The sequence below is a fragment of the Heloderma suspectum genome, chromosome 2 (genome assembly GCF_057233095.1).
Source record: "Heloderma suspectum isolate Gila_16-S chromosome 2, 16-S_ref, whole genome shotgun sequence".
Lineage (NCBI taxonomy): Eukaryota > Metazoa > Chordata > Lepidosauria > Squamata > Helodermatidae > Heloderma > Heloderma suspectum.
The window spans coordinates 379,967,584-379,981,533 of record NC_139459.1 but is presented as its reverse complement, the minus strand read 5'-3'; the positions used below and the strand labels follow the sequence as shown (position 1 = coordinate 379,981,533).

The 13,950-nt window shown below is 48.0% G+C and overlaps 1 protein-coding gene across 1 annotated transcript; it reads left to right on the top strand.

Annotated features, from left to right (window-relative positions):
- The first annotated feature begins 528 nt into the window (after positions 1 to 528).
- LOC146356350 (uncharacterized) lies at positions 529 to 6,399 on the top strand. The gene is made up of 4 exons (XM_084841102.1): positions 529 to 653; positions 2,009 to 2,149; positions 3,632 to 3,795; positions 5,481 to 6,399. Exons 1-4 carry the CDS (start codon positions 550 to 552, stop codon positions 5,936 to 5,938), a joined length of 867 nt encoding a protein of 288 aa, XP_084697228.1. The 5' UTR covers positions 529 to 549; the 3' UTR covers positions 5,939 to 6,399.
- The last annotated feature ends 7,551 nt before the right edge of the window (positions 6,400 to 13,950 follow it).

Genomic DNA, 13,950 nt, shown 5'->3' with positions numbered 1-13,950 from the left:
TCGAAGATTTCCCGCAGTGGGGGGGAGGCGCTTCGTTGCTCCCCCCATGAAGTTCAGGCCGAGGGGGGGAGGCTTCCCTCCTCGCCCGGCCAAAATTCAGGCCGGGGAGGAGGCACCTCACCTCGCCCGGCTGCGAACTAAACAGTTAAAAAAAAAAATGCCCCCGTGATAGGCTACGTGACAATTAACGTAGCCTATCACGGCTAGATCTGCAAAGTCAGCCGTGATAGGCTACGTTAATCATCATATAGCCTATCACGGGTGACTTAAAAAAAAAAATAAGGGCTATTTGCATTGCCCTTATTTTCGCCGTAGTCTACGTAAACATTTACGTAGACTACAGCGACCAAATAAGGAACGGGAATGGCGGCTCCCTATGGGGGCCGCCATTATCCGTACGCGCTTTTTTTTTTTTTTTAAGTCACCCGTGATAGGCTAAGTGACGATTTACGTAGCCTATCATGGCTGACTTTGCAAATCTAGCTGTGATAGGCTACATTAATCGTCACGTAGCCTATCACGGGGGCGTTTTTTTTTTCTTTTATTGCAATGGCGGCGGCGGCAGCTGGTCGAAAGATCGGCTGCCCCCCCCCCCGACGAAGACCCGACGAACCGCCTGCCGGACCCGCCGCCGGGAGGGACATTCGGCAAAGGTAAGTCCCGTCCCGGGGGGGGGTGCAGGGGGCGGAGAATTTCTCCCCGAAACTTGTTCGGGGGGCCGAACACGTTGGCGCTCGGCCCCCCGAAGTTTTGGGGAGAAATTCTCCACCATCCCTAGTCTGCATCCTTCTTCACGTGTGGTGCCCAGAACTGGACACAATACTCCAGATGAGGCCTAAGCAGTGCTGAGTAGAGGGGAACTAGTACTTCCCGGGATTTGGAAGCTATGCTTCTATGAATGCAGCCCAAAAGAGCATTTGCCTTTTTTGCAGCCACATCACACTGTTGCCTCATATTCAGCTTGTGATCGACAACAATTCCAAGATCCTTCTCACTTGTAGTGTTGTTGAGCCACGTATCCCCCTTCTTGTAACTGTGCATGTGGTTTCTTTTTCCTAGGTGCAGAACTGGGCATTAATCCCTGTTAAACGTAATTCTGTTGTTTTCTGCCCAGCACTCCAGTCTATCGAGATCACTTTGGATTTTGCTTCTGTCTTCCAAAGTATTAGCCATCCCGCCCAGTTTTTTGTCATCTGCAAATTTGATCAGCATTCCCTGCACCTCCTCCTCCAAGCACATAATAAAAATGTTGAAGAGCACTGGGCCCAGGACTACTATTCTATGATTCTATGATTCTGTGATAAGGGGTCCTCCTCGTCACTTGATGACTGCTCTAATGTGCTGACAGTTTCAGCTGGTGGTGGTGGAGGGAGGTGCTGCTTGAGAATCCATTCCCTGTTGGCACATCTAAAGACAAGGAGACATGTTCTGGTGTGAGTCTGCTTCGGCGGGTGGTAATTCCGCCATGGATATCAGTGAGGCTGAATGTACTGGCATTCGCCCCCCCAAAATCCATGGTGGCACAGCCTGCCCCCTGCCCCCCCCCGCGGATTCTCCCCGGGACGAGGCTTACCTCGGGCAGATGTTCCGGAGAGCGGCAGCTCCAGCGGCGGGTCTGGCGGTGCTTATCTGTCGACTGGCTGCCATGGCCACCATTGTCATCCTGGTCTTTGCCGTGATAGGCTACGTAAGTATTTACGTAGCCTATCATGGCAAGCCAATTAAAAAACAAAACAAAAAAAGGCATACGCAAATGGCGGCAGCTATGTCTGCCGCCATTTGCATTCCCTATTTTTCGCCAACTTATCTCAGGTAAATATTTACGTAAAATAAAACGGCGAAAAAAAGGGGAATGCAAATAGCGTAGTGGACGCTATTTGCATTCCTTTATTTTTTGCCTACGTAAATATTTATGTGAGATAAATTGGCAAGAAATAGGAAACGCAAATTGCAGCCGCTGTAGACGCCGCCATTTGCGTACACCGTGTTTTTTTTTTCCTTCCGGAAGGAAGGTGCCCTGCAGCTGGATTTTCGGCTGTGGGCAGCCCTGGCTGGTGGCTCCATGGAATTTCCACAGAGTGGAGTCTGCCGGAGAAGGATTTCGGGAGGAGGAGCACCTCCCCCCACTGCGAATCGCCTCATCGAAAAGGTAAATGACTTTCGTACATCCCTATTCAGAGGACACACTCGAGGGAGGGCAAGATAGATGTCAAATGGTAACTTTGGTCAGATTTGGCCAAACTCCACGTTTTGTGTCCCAGTATAGGACAGGACCACTCTCTGCGCTGCGATGCATTTCCGAGAAACTGTCTCTGGCATAAGCTTCCAGTTCCTGGATAGCCATGTCATGAGCTGATCTTTTCGTGGCTGATTTTGCACATTTCCCCTGCGCAGTTACACCAAGCTCCACTGCCATTGAGGAGGACAAGTAGAACTTGCCATGAGATGTGCCTGTATCTGTATGTCGTGGCGGTGCAGCTGCTGTGGCGTCATCGCCCTTCCTGCTGGTGATGTTGCTGCTGCAGATATTATCTCCAGGGGAGGCAGTAGTCCTACTAGCCTCACTCTTCCCCAGCTTTTTAAATTTTTTGTCAAATAGCTTTTTAGACTTTTTTAAATAGGCGTGATTGGTACGTAAATGTGATTTCTTTGCTCCCAACCTGCACTCCAGTTACACCCATTTATTGGAGATGCCCCATATTTCCTCAAACCCCTGGTCATCCCTGGCAAATTGCTCTCCCTACTTTTCCCAGTGGTGCCTTTTGAAGGAGAATTAGTATGATGAGGGCAACATTTAGTGAAGTATGATCACGTATGATTGGATACTTAGAGTTTCCTTGCGCAGTTACAACCAAAACCAGAAACACCCCATATCTAGTAAATATGAATGTTACTATGGTTGTGTTCAAATTAATAATGTCTCCTTATGAAGATCAGCTTATGTTTAGGCATTGAATATCAATAAATGAATCAATTTGTTGCAATTCAATTTATGAGTCTGTGGTCTTTTGCACTGGTCATGCATTAAGCTCTGACCTGCTGGGTTCCAAAGGTGAAGATCTGCTTGTAATGTGTCCACAGAATGTTTGCCATTAGGCAGATGAGAACTATATTAAAGGAATGTATAAAACAAACCATAAATATCTGAACTCAGCCGAGACCACCAAATTAGCGGCTGAAAGCTATGTGTGCATATCTCATTCTCCCAAGGCTAAAGGCTCAGTTTCTACCAAGGAACATCCCCCCGCTCAGAATTGTTTAAAGCAGCCCATACCACCAAAACTACTGGAATCCTCTGCAGGCATTTCCAAAACTTTCATGACAGATATATATATTTATGTCTGTGGCCATGCGTGCTTGTGTGTGTTTTTTTGAAGCTTGTCAATCTCTCCTCTCAGGAAATTGGGAGCAATCATTCCATCTTTGTTTTTAGTGACAAGTAGATGTTTATTGACGTTGCAATGGAGGTATATTCAGAGCCCCCAATCAACATGCAAACCATTGTGTGAAAATCAGCTGTTCTGAGATTCGTATTGCATGGAAATGGCTTTAGATTGTGACATGTTGTTTTCCTTGAAAGGAAGATAACAGTGCGATGCATCTCCTCTAACTTGGACTTCTTGCTTTGCAGTCGTATACTTCTGAGGTCCTGGCACAGCTTGTCCTTCTTGTTCGCCATCCAGGAGGTCAATCGGAATCCCCGGCTCCTACCCAATGTCAGCCTGGGCTACACCCTCTATGAGAGCCATTATTACGGAAGGACGACATCCTATGCCATGCTGCAGCTGCTTGCAGGTGGGGAAAGCAACCTCCCAAATTACAGCTGTGGGAGAAGAAATAACCCACTGGCCATTCTTGAAGGGGTTGAATCCGACCTGTCCATCCTCATTTCCACCATGTCAGGCATCTACAAAATCCCACAGGTAGGAATAGGGAGGGGAGGGGAGGCCAGCGGCATGTCAATGGGAGTTGTGCACTGGCTTGGCAAGGATTCCTTTCCAAAGCACCTCTGGCCACTGAGGAAGCTTGGAGGTGCGTAGTGGCAGTGGAGACACTTCTGAATGGGAGGCAGGGCATCAAAAAGCGAAGCCAGGGGAAGAGCATAATCAGGGCTGGCGTAAGGGATCAGCATGGTGGGGCAGTTGCTGAGAGCTCCTGGCTTCAGAAGGGCCCATCACTGCCTATCCCTCCTTCTTGCCTTTTGGTGGTGACTGAATGGAAGCGAAGCAAAGGCAGCGCTTGAACACAGGGACGTCGGCACAAGGCACATGACCACATGGGTGAAGGTAAAGCAGGGCTGGGCAAGAAGCAGCTTGCAGGCCATATAAGGCCCCCCTGGTGATTTTTGCAGTCCCGCATCCAGTCACTGCAATTGGGCTCTGAGAATCGTCCAAACAGCTTTTTGGCAAGCTGTGTGGAGCCCAATTCTTCTGGGAAACAATGTGCACTCTCCCTGCACAAAATGTTCCCCAGCACTCTAGGATTTTGGCCATCTCTGGTGATATCGGTAAGTGCAAGAGCTCCAGGCTTTGAGGGCTGGCACTGCACCCTCCGGGCAAAAGAAGTTGTCCTCTCCTGAGCTAAAGGGACAGCCCTGCAGGCCTTTCTGCTTGTGTTGCCCCTTCTTGGTGGGAATTCCTGAAAAAAAGGCTCTAGTGTGCCCGGAGAACAGTATCTGGAAGAGAGGTGGGAGTGTGGCTACCTTTCCTTTACAATGGGCTCAGTCATTTCAGGGAGCAGGATTAACCCACATCTTGTAGTGTCTTCAGTTGCACTGCTCTACTATATTTTGAAGAAGTGGAAGTTTTGGATTCTTTCATATGGGGAAAAGGAAAACACTGCCTTTGGCATCCTGTTAGTAGTAGTTGTGGTTTGTTTCAATACTGGGTGGGGGGTGCTTCTGTGCCCTGGACCCCCACTGCCAAAGACCCCACTGTACCTCTTTGAGCACATAACATAAAGGATGTGTGCAGTATAAAGGATCCTTGGGAGATTTCTGCACTCCACCTCCACATACACCCCACACCTGTCATAGTGGCAACCATTTTGTTAGATATTAATAATTTCAGGTTAATAAATATCTGACCTTTATCCTGAAAACAAATCAGTGCAAAGTACCAGTTTCTTCCATTCCTCAGTAGATCAGTTATGGTGTTATTGATCGTGTTCTGAATGATAGAACTCAGTTCCCTTTTGTGCACCATAAGGTTTCTTCCCAAGGGAAGAAACCCAGTACCCAGGGATCGTGCAACTGCTCCTGTTTCTTGGATGGATGTGGATCAGTCTCTTTGCTCCAGGCAATGACAATGGAGACAGGTTCATGAGAGCCATGACACCCCTGTTGACCAGAAGTGGAATTTGCGTTGCCTTCTCACTAAGACTACACATAAGAAACAGAGATGAGACTGAACTATCAGTTTTGTGGGGACAAGTCAATGTAGTCGTATTCTATGCAGATGTTCAATATGTATTTCTTCCAGTCATCAATCTGCAAAGAATGATTGAAAAGAAAGAAACTGGGGCAAAAGTCTGGATCACAACAACCTTTCCGGATATCGACTACAACTTGGTTATTGCACCTACTGCCTTCAGGTTCATCCATGGTTCTTTGACCTTCAAAGTGAATACACAAAAGAAGACCAAAAATGACTATTATAAACCATTTTCCTCTTTTCTGTATGTGTTTTGGAATGAGTCCTTCCATTGTTTGTCTTCAAACCACGTGTTGTCAAAGAGAAGCTGGAAAAGTTGCACAGCGAAAGAGAAACTGGCGGATCTGCCCTTGGAGGAGCTTGAGAGAGCCCTGTCTCAAGACAGCTTCAGGACCTACAACAGTGTCCAAGCTGTGGCCCATGCTTTAAATGCTGCATATTTATCCCGAGCCAAGAGTATAATGATGGTGGGTGGACATAGCAGGCTGGAACACCAGTGGCCGTAGGCATGGCAAGTATCCCATTTTTGTTTTGGAGTACCACCACAAATGATGAAAGACTCGATGTAGAGATGTCATAACATGTCCTAAGCATTGAGGTCTGGGCAGGAAACAGAGTCTAATTTTCTCACTCAGTAGTATCCTCAAGGATCCCTCTGGGGACTTGTTTGGCATTTCTCATTTGATACCATCTACTCTGGTATCCTTCTGGACAGTCTCAGTAGGTTGAGTATTGGAGTGTGTGTACACCAGTGCTTCCATCTTCTACCTACAGGTCCAGTTTCAGTAGGTAACACTGGATGATAATTCTTCAACCTCTTAGCTCTTGTGCTGTGGGATTCCCCAGTTTGCATTCTTGTCTACAATGTGACTTAGCATCTGTATGAATTCTTATTCAGTGCCTGGACTCAGTAACATGCTGGATGAGAGCAAATAAGCAAAGGACAAATAAATTGCCCCTGGTCAGATGGAGACTGTTCTAGACACAGTTGTGCTCCCAGTGTAGGAAGAACAGGTTCATAGTCTGGGGTAGGCCGAATTCCATTTTTGTTGCTGCAGTTTTCGCTGACCTCAGTAATTTGGCCTGCAATTTAAAGCTTTGTCTAGTATGACAGCAACATCCTCAATGTGGATAGCTTGTCCCCAGTGGTAGAGGTGTTGGTTACTTCAAATCTGGATTACCGCAATGTGCTCTGTGCAGTGCTACCTTGGAGACTAGTCTGGAAAGAACAGCTAGTGCAGAGTGCAGCTGCCTGAATGTTGTCATGTGACACTCCATATCAGCATGTAACACTTATGCTGAAAGCATTGCACTTACTGCCCATCAGCTTCCAGGCCAGCTTGAAGGATCTATAAAGGTCTACAAAGCCAAGAATATCTTGGGACCAGGATACTTGAAGACTTGCCTTCTCCCTCATCATTCTGCGGGATCACTGAGGTCTTCTCAAGCGGCAAACCTGGTGCCCCACATGGGTTGGAGATCTGCTTGGAAACCACCAGGAGTAAGGCCTTTAGCGTGATGTCTCCCAACCAAAGATTTGCCCTTCCAACTGCGATTATGTATACACTGACTAGGGATGGACGAAAGTCCCTTACCTGGTCCCGCAGCTTTTTTCGGGGTGGGGGGGAGGTGCTCCCCCCAAACATTCTTGGTGGGTGGAGAGGCGCCCCACCCCTCCCCACCGAAATTCTGGCTGGGGGGGAGGCGCCCCATCCTTCCCTGCCGAAGTTCTGGCCGGGGGGGAGAGCCCCGTCTCCCCGGCCGCAAAAGAAAAAAGTAAAGTGTAAAAAAAAAAAAAAAGTTATTTGCGTTGCCCTTATTTTCGCCGTAGTCTACATAAATATTTATGTAGACTACCCGTGCCCAAATAAGGAATGCAAATGGCGGCGCCCATGGGCGGCGCCATTTGCATACGTGCTTTTTTTTTTCAAAGCCAGCCGTGATAGGCTACGTAAAGACTTATGTAGCCTATCACGGCTGACTTTGAAAATCTAGCCGTGATAGGCTACGTAAATCTTTACATAGCCTATCACTTTTTCTTTGTTTTTACACTTTACTTGGAAATGGTGGTGGCGGCAGCCGGTTGGAAGACCGGCCGCCGCCGCCACCACCACCGAAATGCCGCTGAACCGCTGCCGGGACCCACCGCTGTGAGGGACATTCGGCCATGATAAGTCCCATCCTGGGGGGGGCGGGGGGGGCGGAGAATTTCCTCACCAATTTCGGGGGGCTGAATGCGTTGGCATTCAGCCTCCCGGAGATTCGTGGAGAAATTCTCCGATATCCCTAACACTGACACCGCTTTTCCTTTTAGGCACGCATTTCTTGACTGAGTTTCTGCTCAGACCAGACCTGGACAGATCCAGCCTTCTTAGCTGAACTTGGACTCTCTGCATCAACCGTTTGTCTCTGTTTGTCCCATTCCATAGGCTTCCCCCTTTGTAGGGAATCTATGAGGGAGCTCTCTCTGGCTCTGTCGGTCCCTTCTTCCTCCTGGCTCATGTCACCCTTGGGTCAGAAGGCAGTGCTGGGTTACGTTCCTTCCCTGATACACTTCTGGGTCAAGTCCCCACCCTGTAAAACTTGGGACAATTAGCTGGATGTCTGGGTAGCTGCACCAAATACACACACTCACAAACACACACACACACACACACACACACATTACCAAACTACAGTGTGCATTGACATTAATAAACAGGAATAGCAGAAGCAAACGATAAACATAGACAAAAGAACAATGACTACATCCCCAACTTCAAAAAAGCTCCACTGATAAACGGAGCCAGAAACTATCAGGAATAGGCCAATTTTCCATTGGAGAATACCAGATTTTGTTAAGATGCAAAAATTAAGATGGAAATTTAAATTATTCAAATTTGACATTTTCTCATTGACTTGTATTGGAAAACAGAAACAAAATTGGAAACAGAAACAAATTTCATGGTAAATACATGAAATCTGGCAACCTGTCAGCCCCCAATGAGCTGATTCCACCTGTCAAATCTAAGACAATTTGGCACTATGGGTTTTGTGTTAGGCAGAATTAAAATTGGATTTTGTCACCCAAAATTCTCAAAGCAAAGAGCTATAACCTTTCACTGTTCCCACAGACGTGCATGACATTTGGGCACCCATCAGCCCCCATGGAGGTGATCCCACTTGCCAAATATCAGAAAGTTTGGCCAAGTAGTTTTTGTGCTAGGCACAGATAAATTGTGCTGTTCTCAGAAGTGCAAACCAAAGGTCATAAAGGGATAATCAGAGAAGTTATGTGTGTAAGCGGTGATTAGAAGGAGTTCACTATCCCTAATCTCTGCTGTGGGTTTCTTGGAAGGCCAAATAACCCCTCTCTGCTAGTACTACTTTCCTATTCAGCTGCACAGTGGGCGACCTCAGGCTCTCTTTGGCTGAATGGAAGACACATTACCTGGGAAAGCAGCCTGGCAGGCAGGCTGTGCCATGTCCTTTTTTCAACACAAACTCTCAAAGCAAAGAGCTATAACTTCTTACTGGTTGCAAAGAAGTGCATGAAATCTGGGAAATGGGCAGCCCCAATGCCAACACCCTGAAGATGCCTCATATTGAGCCTGCTTTGCCACACAGTGTAGTATTAAATTTAAATCATATATTTTAATGTGTGTGGTGCTTTGCCCACTGTATTTTGAAATGTGGAGTTGTGGGTAGTGCTTTGCAAGACACTGTTTGCTTGACCACAACACAAGCATGCACACACACACACACACACACACACACACATACGAGCCAAAGAAAAGCAAATACAGAACTATGTACAAGCAAAGGAAAGGATTCTTATTTTTATTTATTTTAGGGAAAAGACATAGAGTTCAAAATGGGCAGGGAAGGAATACAGGAATTGAGAAGTGCGGGTGGGGGGAGAGCCAAGAACAAGTAAAGACAAGACAAGACAAGACAAGACAAGACAAGACAAGACAAGACAAGACAGACAGACAGACAGACAGACAGACAGACAGACAGTTTTTAAATGATCTAGCAAGAAATACAGGGAAAACTATGAAGAAAGAGTTGAATTGAGAAAAGGGGCAGGGTGAGCCAAAGGGCAAGGCAAGGAAACTAAACTACTTTTTATATTTCTCTTGTTTTTGTTTTTTAAAAAAAGAATGTAGAAAGAAAGAGAGAGAGAGAGAGAGAGAGAGAGAGAGAGAGAGAGAGAGAGAAAGAAAGAAAGAAAGAAAGAAAGAAAGAAAGAAAGAAAGAAAACTTACAAGATTGGTAGAATAATTCAGAAGGACGGGGAGGGGAAGCCAAAGAATAAGACAAGGAAAGGAGGAAACTAAAGCAGTTTTTAAATGTTTTTGATGTTTGAAATAAATAACCAAGAAAAGAAAGAAAGGGAATAGTTGAAAAGGGCTGGGTGGGAAAGAATAACAAGGGCAAAGCTGCAGTACAACACCCACACCCACACCACACAGATCTAGGCAAGTAACTAACCCAACAGCTCTCTCTAACCACCCCCTCTAACAGCACTCTCTCTTGTAATGAAACAAATGCAAGCTGGTCTCTCCAATATATATAGTATTCCCCACCCCTCCACCACTGTCACCCATTGGAGACTGCTGGGTGAAGTTCAGCCCTAATTTGGGAACTAGAGTTGCCATTTGCCAGAGCTCACTCCCTTGCTCTCCTTTTCCTCTCTTTCCCCCCCTCTGTCCTCCTCCTCTCTCCCTCCCTGATCTTTCACAAGTTGATACATTTAGAGACATGCTGTCTGGGCTTCAGAAGGCATCAAAATAACTCCGAATCTCGGAGGTGGACTGACGCAATTTGACGGTGACCCACTTTCCTTCGGACTGCCTCATTGCTGGTCTGATCAGCTTTGGATCTCACCGAGGCAGCCCTGAAGCACCCCAATTACCTTTGGAATTCAGATTAGGCACAGAAGCGAGACACAGCTCTACTGTGAAGCCTGACATAGTCCTTGGATCTCTGGTGGGCCCTCGGCAATGAAACAGGGTGGGAGATGGCTACAGGGTAAGTGGCATAAGACACGTTCTCAGGCAAATCGTACACTCTTAAAAACACATCATTACACCTACAGAACAGCAGTGAGGGCAGCAAAGAAGGTCTCCTTGCTGCCTCCATTGCATCCTCAAGTAGCCATCCAGCAGAGCATTTCTGGGTAGTTGTTGTCACATCTCCATGCTGAGGTCGCTGTATCTGGGGCAGCTCAGGACTTCATGGCCACCATGACAACCATGGGGCTGTCCCAACATGTCATCGGCCCAACACATATAAAAGGACACACGCTTGATCTGGTTTTCTTGACTGGGCAGGAGGACGGTGATCTCAAAGTGGAGAAATTAACATCCATCCCTTTGTCATGGTCAGATCACTTCCTGTTGAGATTTAGACTCCTGGCAACCTTCCCCTTCCTCTGCCCCCAGAGGCTAATGGATTCTGATGGATTCCAGAGGGCTCTGGGGGATTTTCTTGCTGGTATGGCTGGTGCTCCTGTCGAAGCCCGGGTCACTCTGTGGTAGGGGTGGACGAAAGTCACTTACCTTTTCTCGCAGCTTGTTCGCGGTGGGGGGGAGCGCTTCGCTGCTCCCCCTGCGAAGTTCAGGCCGGGGGGGGGAGGCTTCCCGCCTCGCCCGGCCGAAATTCAGGCTGGGGGGGGGAGGCTTCCCGCCTCGCCCGGACGAAATTCAGGCCAGGGAGGAGGCTTCCCGCCTCGCCCGGCCGCGAACACGAAAGTAAAAAAAAAAAAAAACAACGTCCCCTGATAGGCTACGTGATGATTCATGTAGCCTATCACGGCTAGATCTGGAAAGTCAGCCGTGATAGGCTACGTGAATTGTCATGTAGCCTATCACAGGTGACTTTAAAAAAAAAAAAAAAGCGCGTACGCGAATGGCGGCCCCCATAGGGAGCCGCCATTCGCGTTCCTTATTTAGTTGCTGTAGTCTACGTAAATGTTTACGTAGACTACGGCGAAAATAAGGGCAACGCAAATAGCATTGCCCTTATTTTCGCCGTAGTCTACGTAAACATTTATGTAGACTACAGCGACCAAATAAGGAAGGGGAATGGCGGCTCCCTATGGGGGCCGCCATTATCCGTACACACTTCTTTTTTTTCTTTTTTTTTAAGTCACCCGTGATAGGCTACGTGACGATTCACGTAGCCTATCACGGCTGACTTTGCAAATCTAGCCGTGATAGGCTACGTGAATCGTCACGTAGCCTATCAGGGGACGGTTTGTTTTTTTTTTCTTTCATTGCAATGGCGGCGACGGCAGCCGGTCGAAAGACCGGCTGCCGCTCCTGCCCCGCTCGAACACCGGACGAACCGCCAGCTGGACCCGCCGCCGGGAGGGACATTCAGGGAAGGTAAGTCCCGTCCCGGGGGGGGGTCGGGGTGCGGGGGGGTGCGGAGGATTTCTCCCCAAAACTTGTTCGGGGGGCCGAACACGTTGGCGCTCGGCCCCCCGAAGTTTTGGCGAGAAATTCTCCGCCATCCCTACTCTGTGGAATGCATAGATGACTCGGGCAGTTGACACGATTGCTCCCAAGCACCCTCTCCTTGGTATACACCTGAGCTGAGGGCAAGGAAACATGAGGGGAGACGGCTAGAATGCAGGTGGAGGAAAACTTTTGCTGAGTCTGACCGAACACAGGTAAGAGCCCACAATCGAGCCAATTATGTGGCGGTGAGGGTGGAAAAGAGACAGTTCTTTTCCACCAGCATTGCATCTTCTCAGTGTCATCCAGAAAAGATTTTCTGAGTGGTTCACAGCCTGTTACATTCTGGGTCATGGAAAGAGATGGTGGAACCCTTGGTAGCACGCTGTGATAAGTTTGTAAGGCACTTTAAAGATAAAGTTGCTCAGATTCGTCATGAATTGGACACCATGATTAATGCAGTTCCATTGGTAGAGGTGTTCAGAGCACCATCTGTTCCAGTTTGATTGGATGAGTTTCAGTTACTGAGGCCTGAGGATGCGGACAAGGTGCTTGGCCAAGTCCAATCGACCACTTGTGTGCTCGACCCTTGCCCTTCATGGCTTATTAAATCAAACAAGGAGGGGTTGTCCGGCTGGGTCCAGGAGGCTGTAAATTCCTCCTTGAGAGAGGGAGTGGTACCTGCCGCTTTAAAAGAGGTGGTAATGAGACCAGTCCTGAACAAACCTAACCTGGACCCAGAGAATGCTAACAATTATAGGCCAGTGGCCAACATACCCTTCCTGGGCAAGATGCTTGAGCGGGCGGTTGTAGGACAGCTCCAGGCACTGTTGAATGAAACGGATTATCTAGATCCATTTCAATCGGGTGTGGTTTCGGAATGGAAATTGCCTTGGTCGCCCTGTGGGACTAGGGATGTAGGAAAGTCACTTACCTTTCCGCGGATTATGTTGATGGGGGGGAGGCATTCCGTCCCTCCCCTCAGAATCCTCGACGGGGGGGAGGGGATCCGTTCCTCCCCCCTGGAATCCTCCACGGCTGGCTGTGCTCTGCAGCAGCTCCACAGAGCAGCTGGCCAGGCCCAGCCAGGATTTCCTGCCGTGGAGAGCTCTGGGGGAAAAAACAAAACAAAACTGCGTACACAAATGGTGGCAGCTACGGCTGCTGCCATTTGCGTTCCTTCTTTTTGGCCTTCTTAATCTACGTAAATATTTACGTAGACTATGACAGCGAAAATAAAGGGGAACGCAAATAGCATATCGGGGGCTATTTGCATCCTTTTTTGTTTCACCATTTTAACCTACGTAAATATTTGCGTAAGCGTTTTTTTTTTTTTTTTAACCCAGCCATGATAGGCTACATAAATCTTTACATAGCATATTCCAATTTTTTTTTTTAATGCAGCCATGATAGGCTACATAAATCTTTACGTAGCCTATCATGTTCTTTTTTTTTTTTAACCCAGCTACGTAAATCTTTATGTAGCATATCACAATTTTTTTTTTAACGCAGCCATGATAGGCTACGAAAATCTTTACATAGCCTATCATGTTCTTTTTTTTTTTTAACCCAGCCATGATAGGCTATGTAAATCTTTACGTAGCCTATCACGTCTCTCTTTTTTTTTTTTTTACAAGCCTGCAAATGGCAGCAGCGGCGGCTGGTTGGAAGACCAGCCGCCGCAGCCGATGCCGTCGCAGCCACCACCGCCCGGAAGATCCGCCCCAGGTAAGTCTCATCCCGGAAGGGATCTGCGAGGGGGGCGGGGGGGCAGGCCGTTCCGCCACGGAGTTCGGGGGGCTGAATGCACTGGCATTCGGCCTCACCGAGATCCGTGGCAGAATTCTCTGCCATCCCTAGGGATGACCTCTGCCGGGAGATGGACAGGGGGAGTGTGACCCTGTTGATTCTCCTGGACCTCTCAGCAGCTTTCAATATCATCGACTATGGTATCCTTCTGGATAGGTTGTCTGGGTTGTGAGTTGGAGGCACTGCACTGCAGTGGTTCTGCTCCTACTTGGATGGCTGATTCCAGAAGGTGGTGCTGGGAGATTATTGCTTTGTGCCATGGCAAT

Bases quoted from the DNA above. Each gene is read 5' to 3' on its own strand.
- LOC146356350 (XM_084841102.1), top strand. From the start codon at position 550: ATGGCGGCGGCGGCAGCTGGTCGAAAGATCGGCTGCCCCCCCCCCCGA. The intron at 654-2,008 runs GTAAGTCCCGTC...TCCTTCCGGAAG, and splicing joins GGGAGGGACATTCGGCAAAG to GAAGGTGCCCTGCAGCTGGA. The intron at 2,150-3,631 runs GTAAATGACTTT...CTTGCTTTGCAG, and splicing joins CGAATCGCCTCATCGAAAAG to TCGTATACTTCTGAGGTCCT.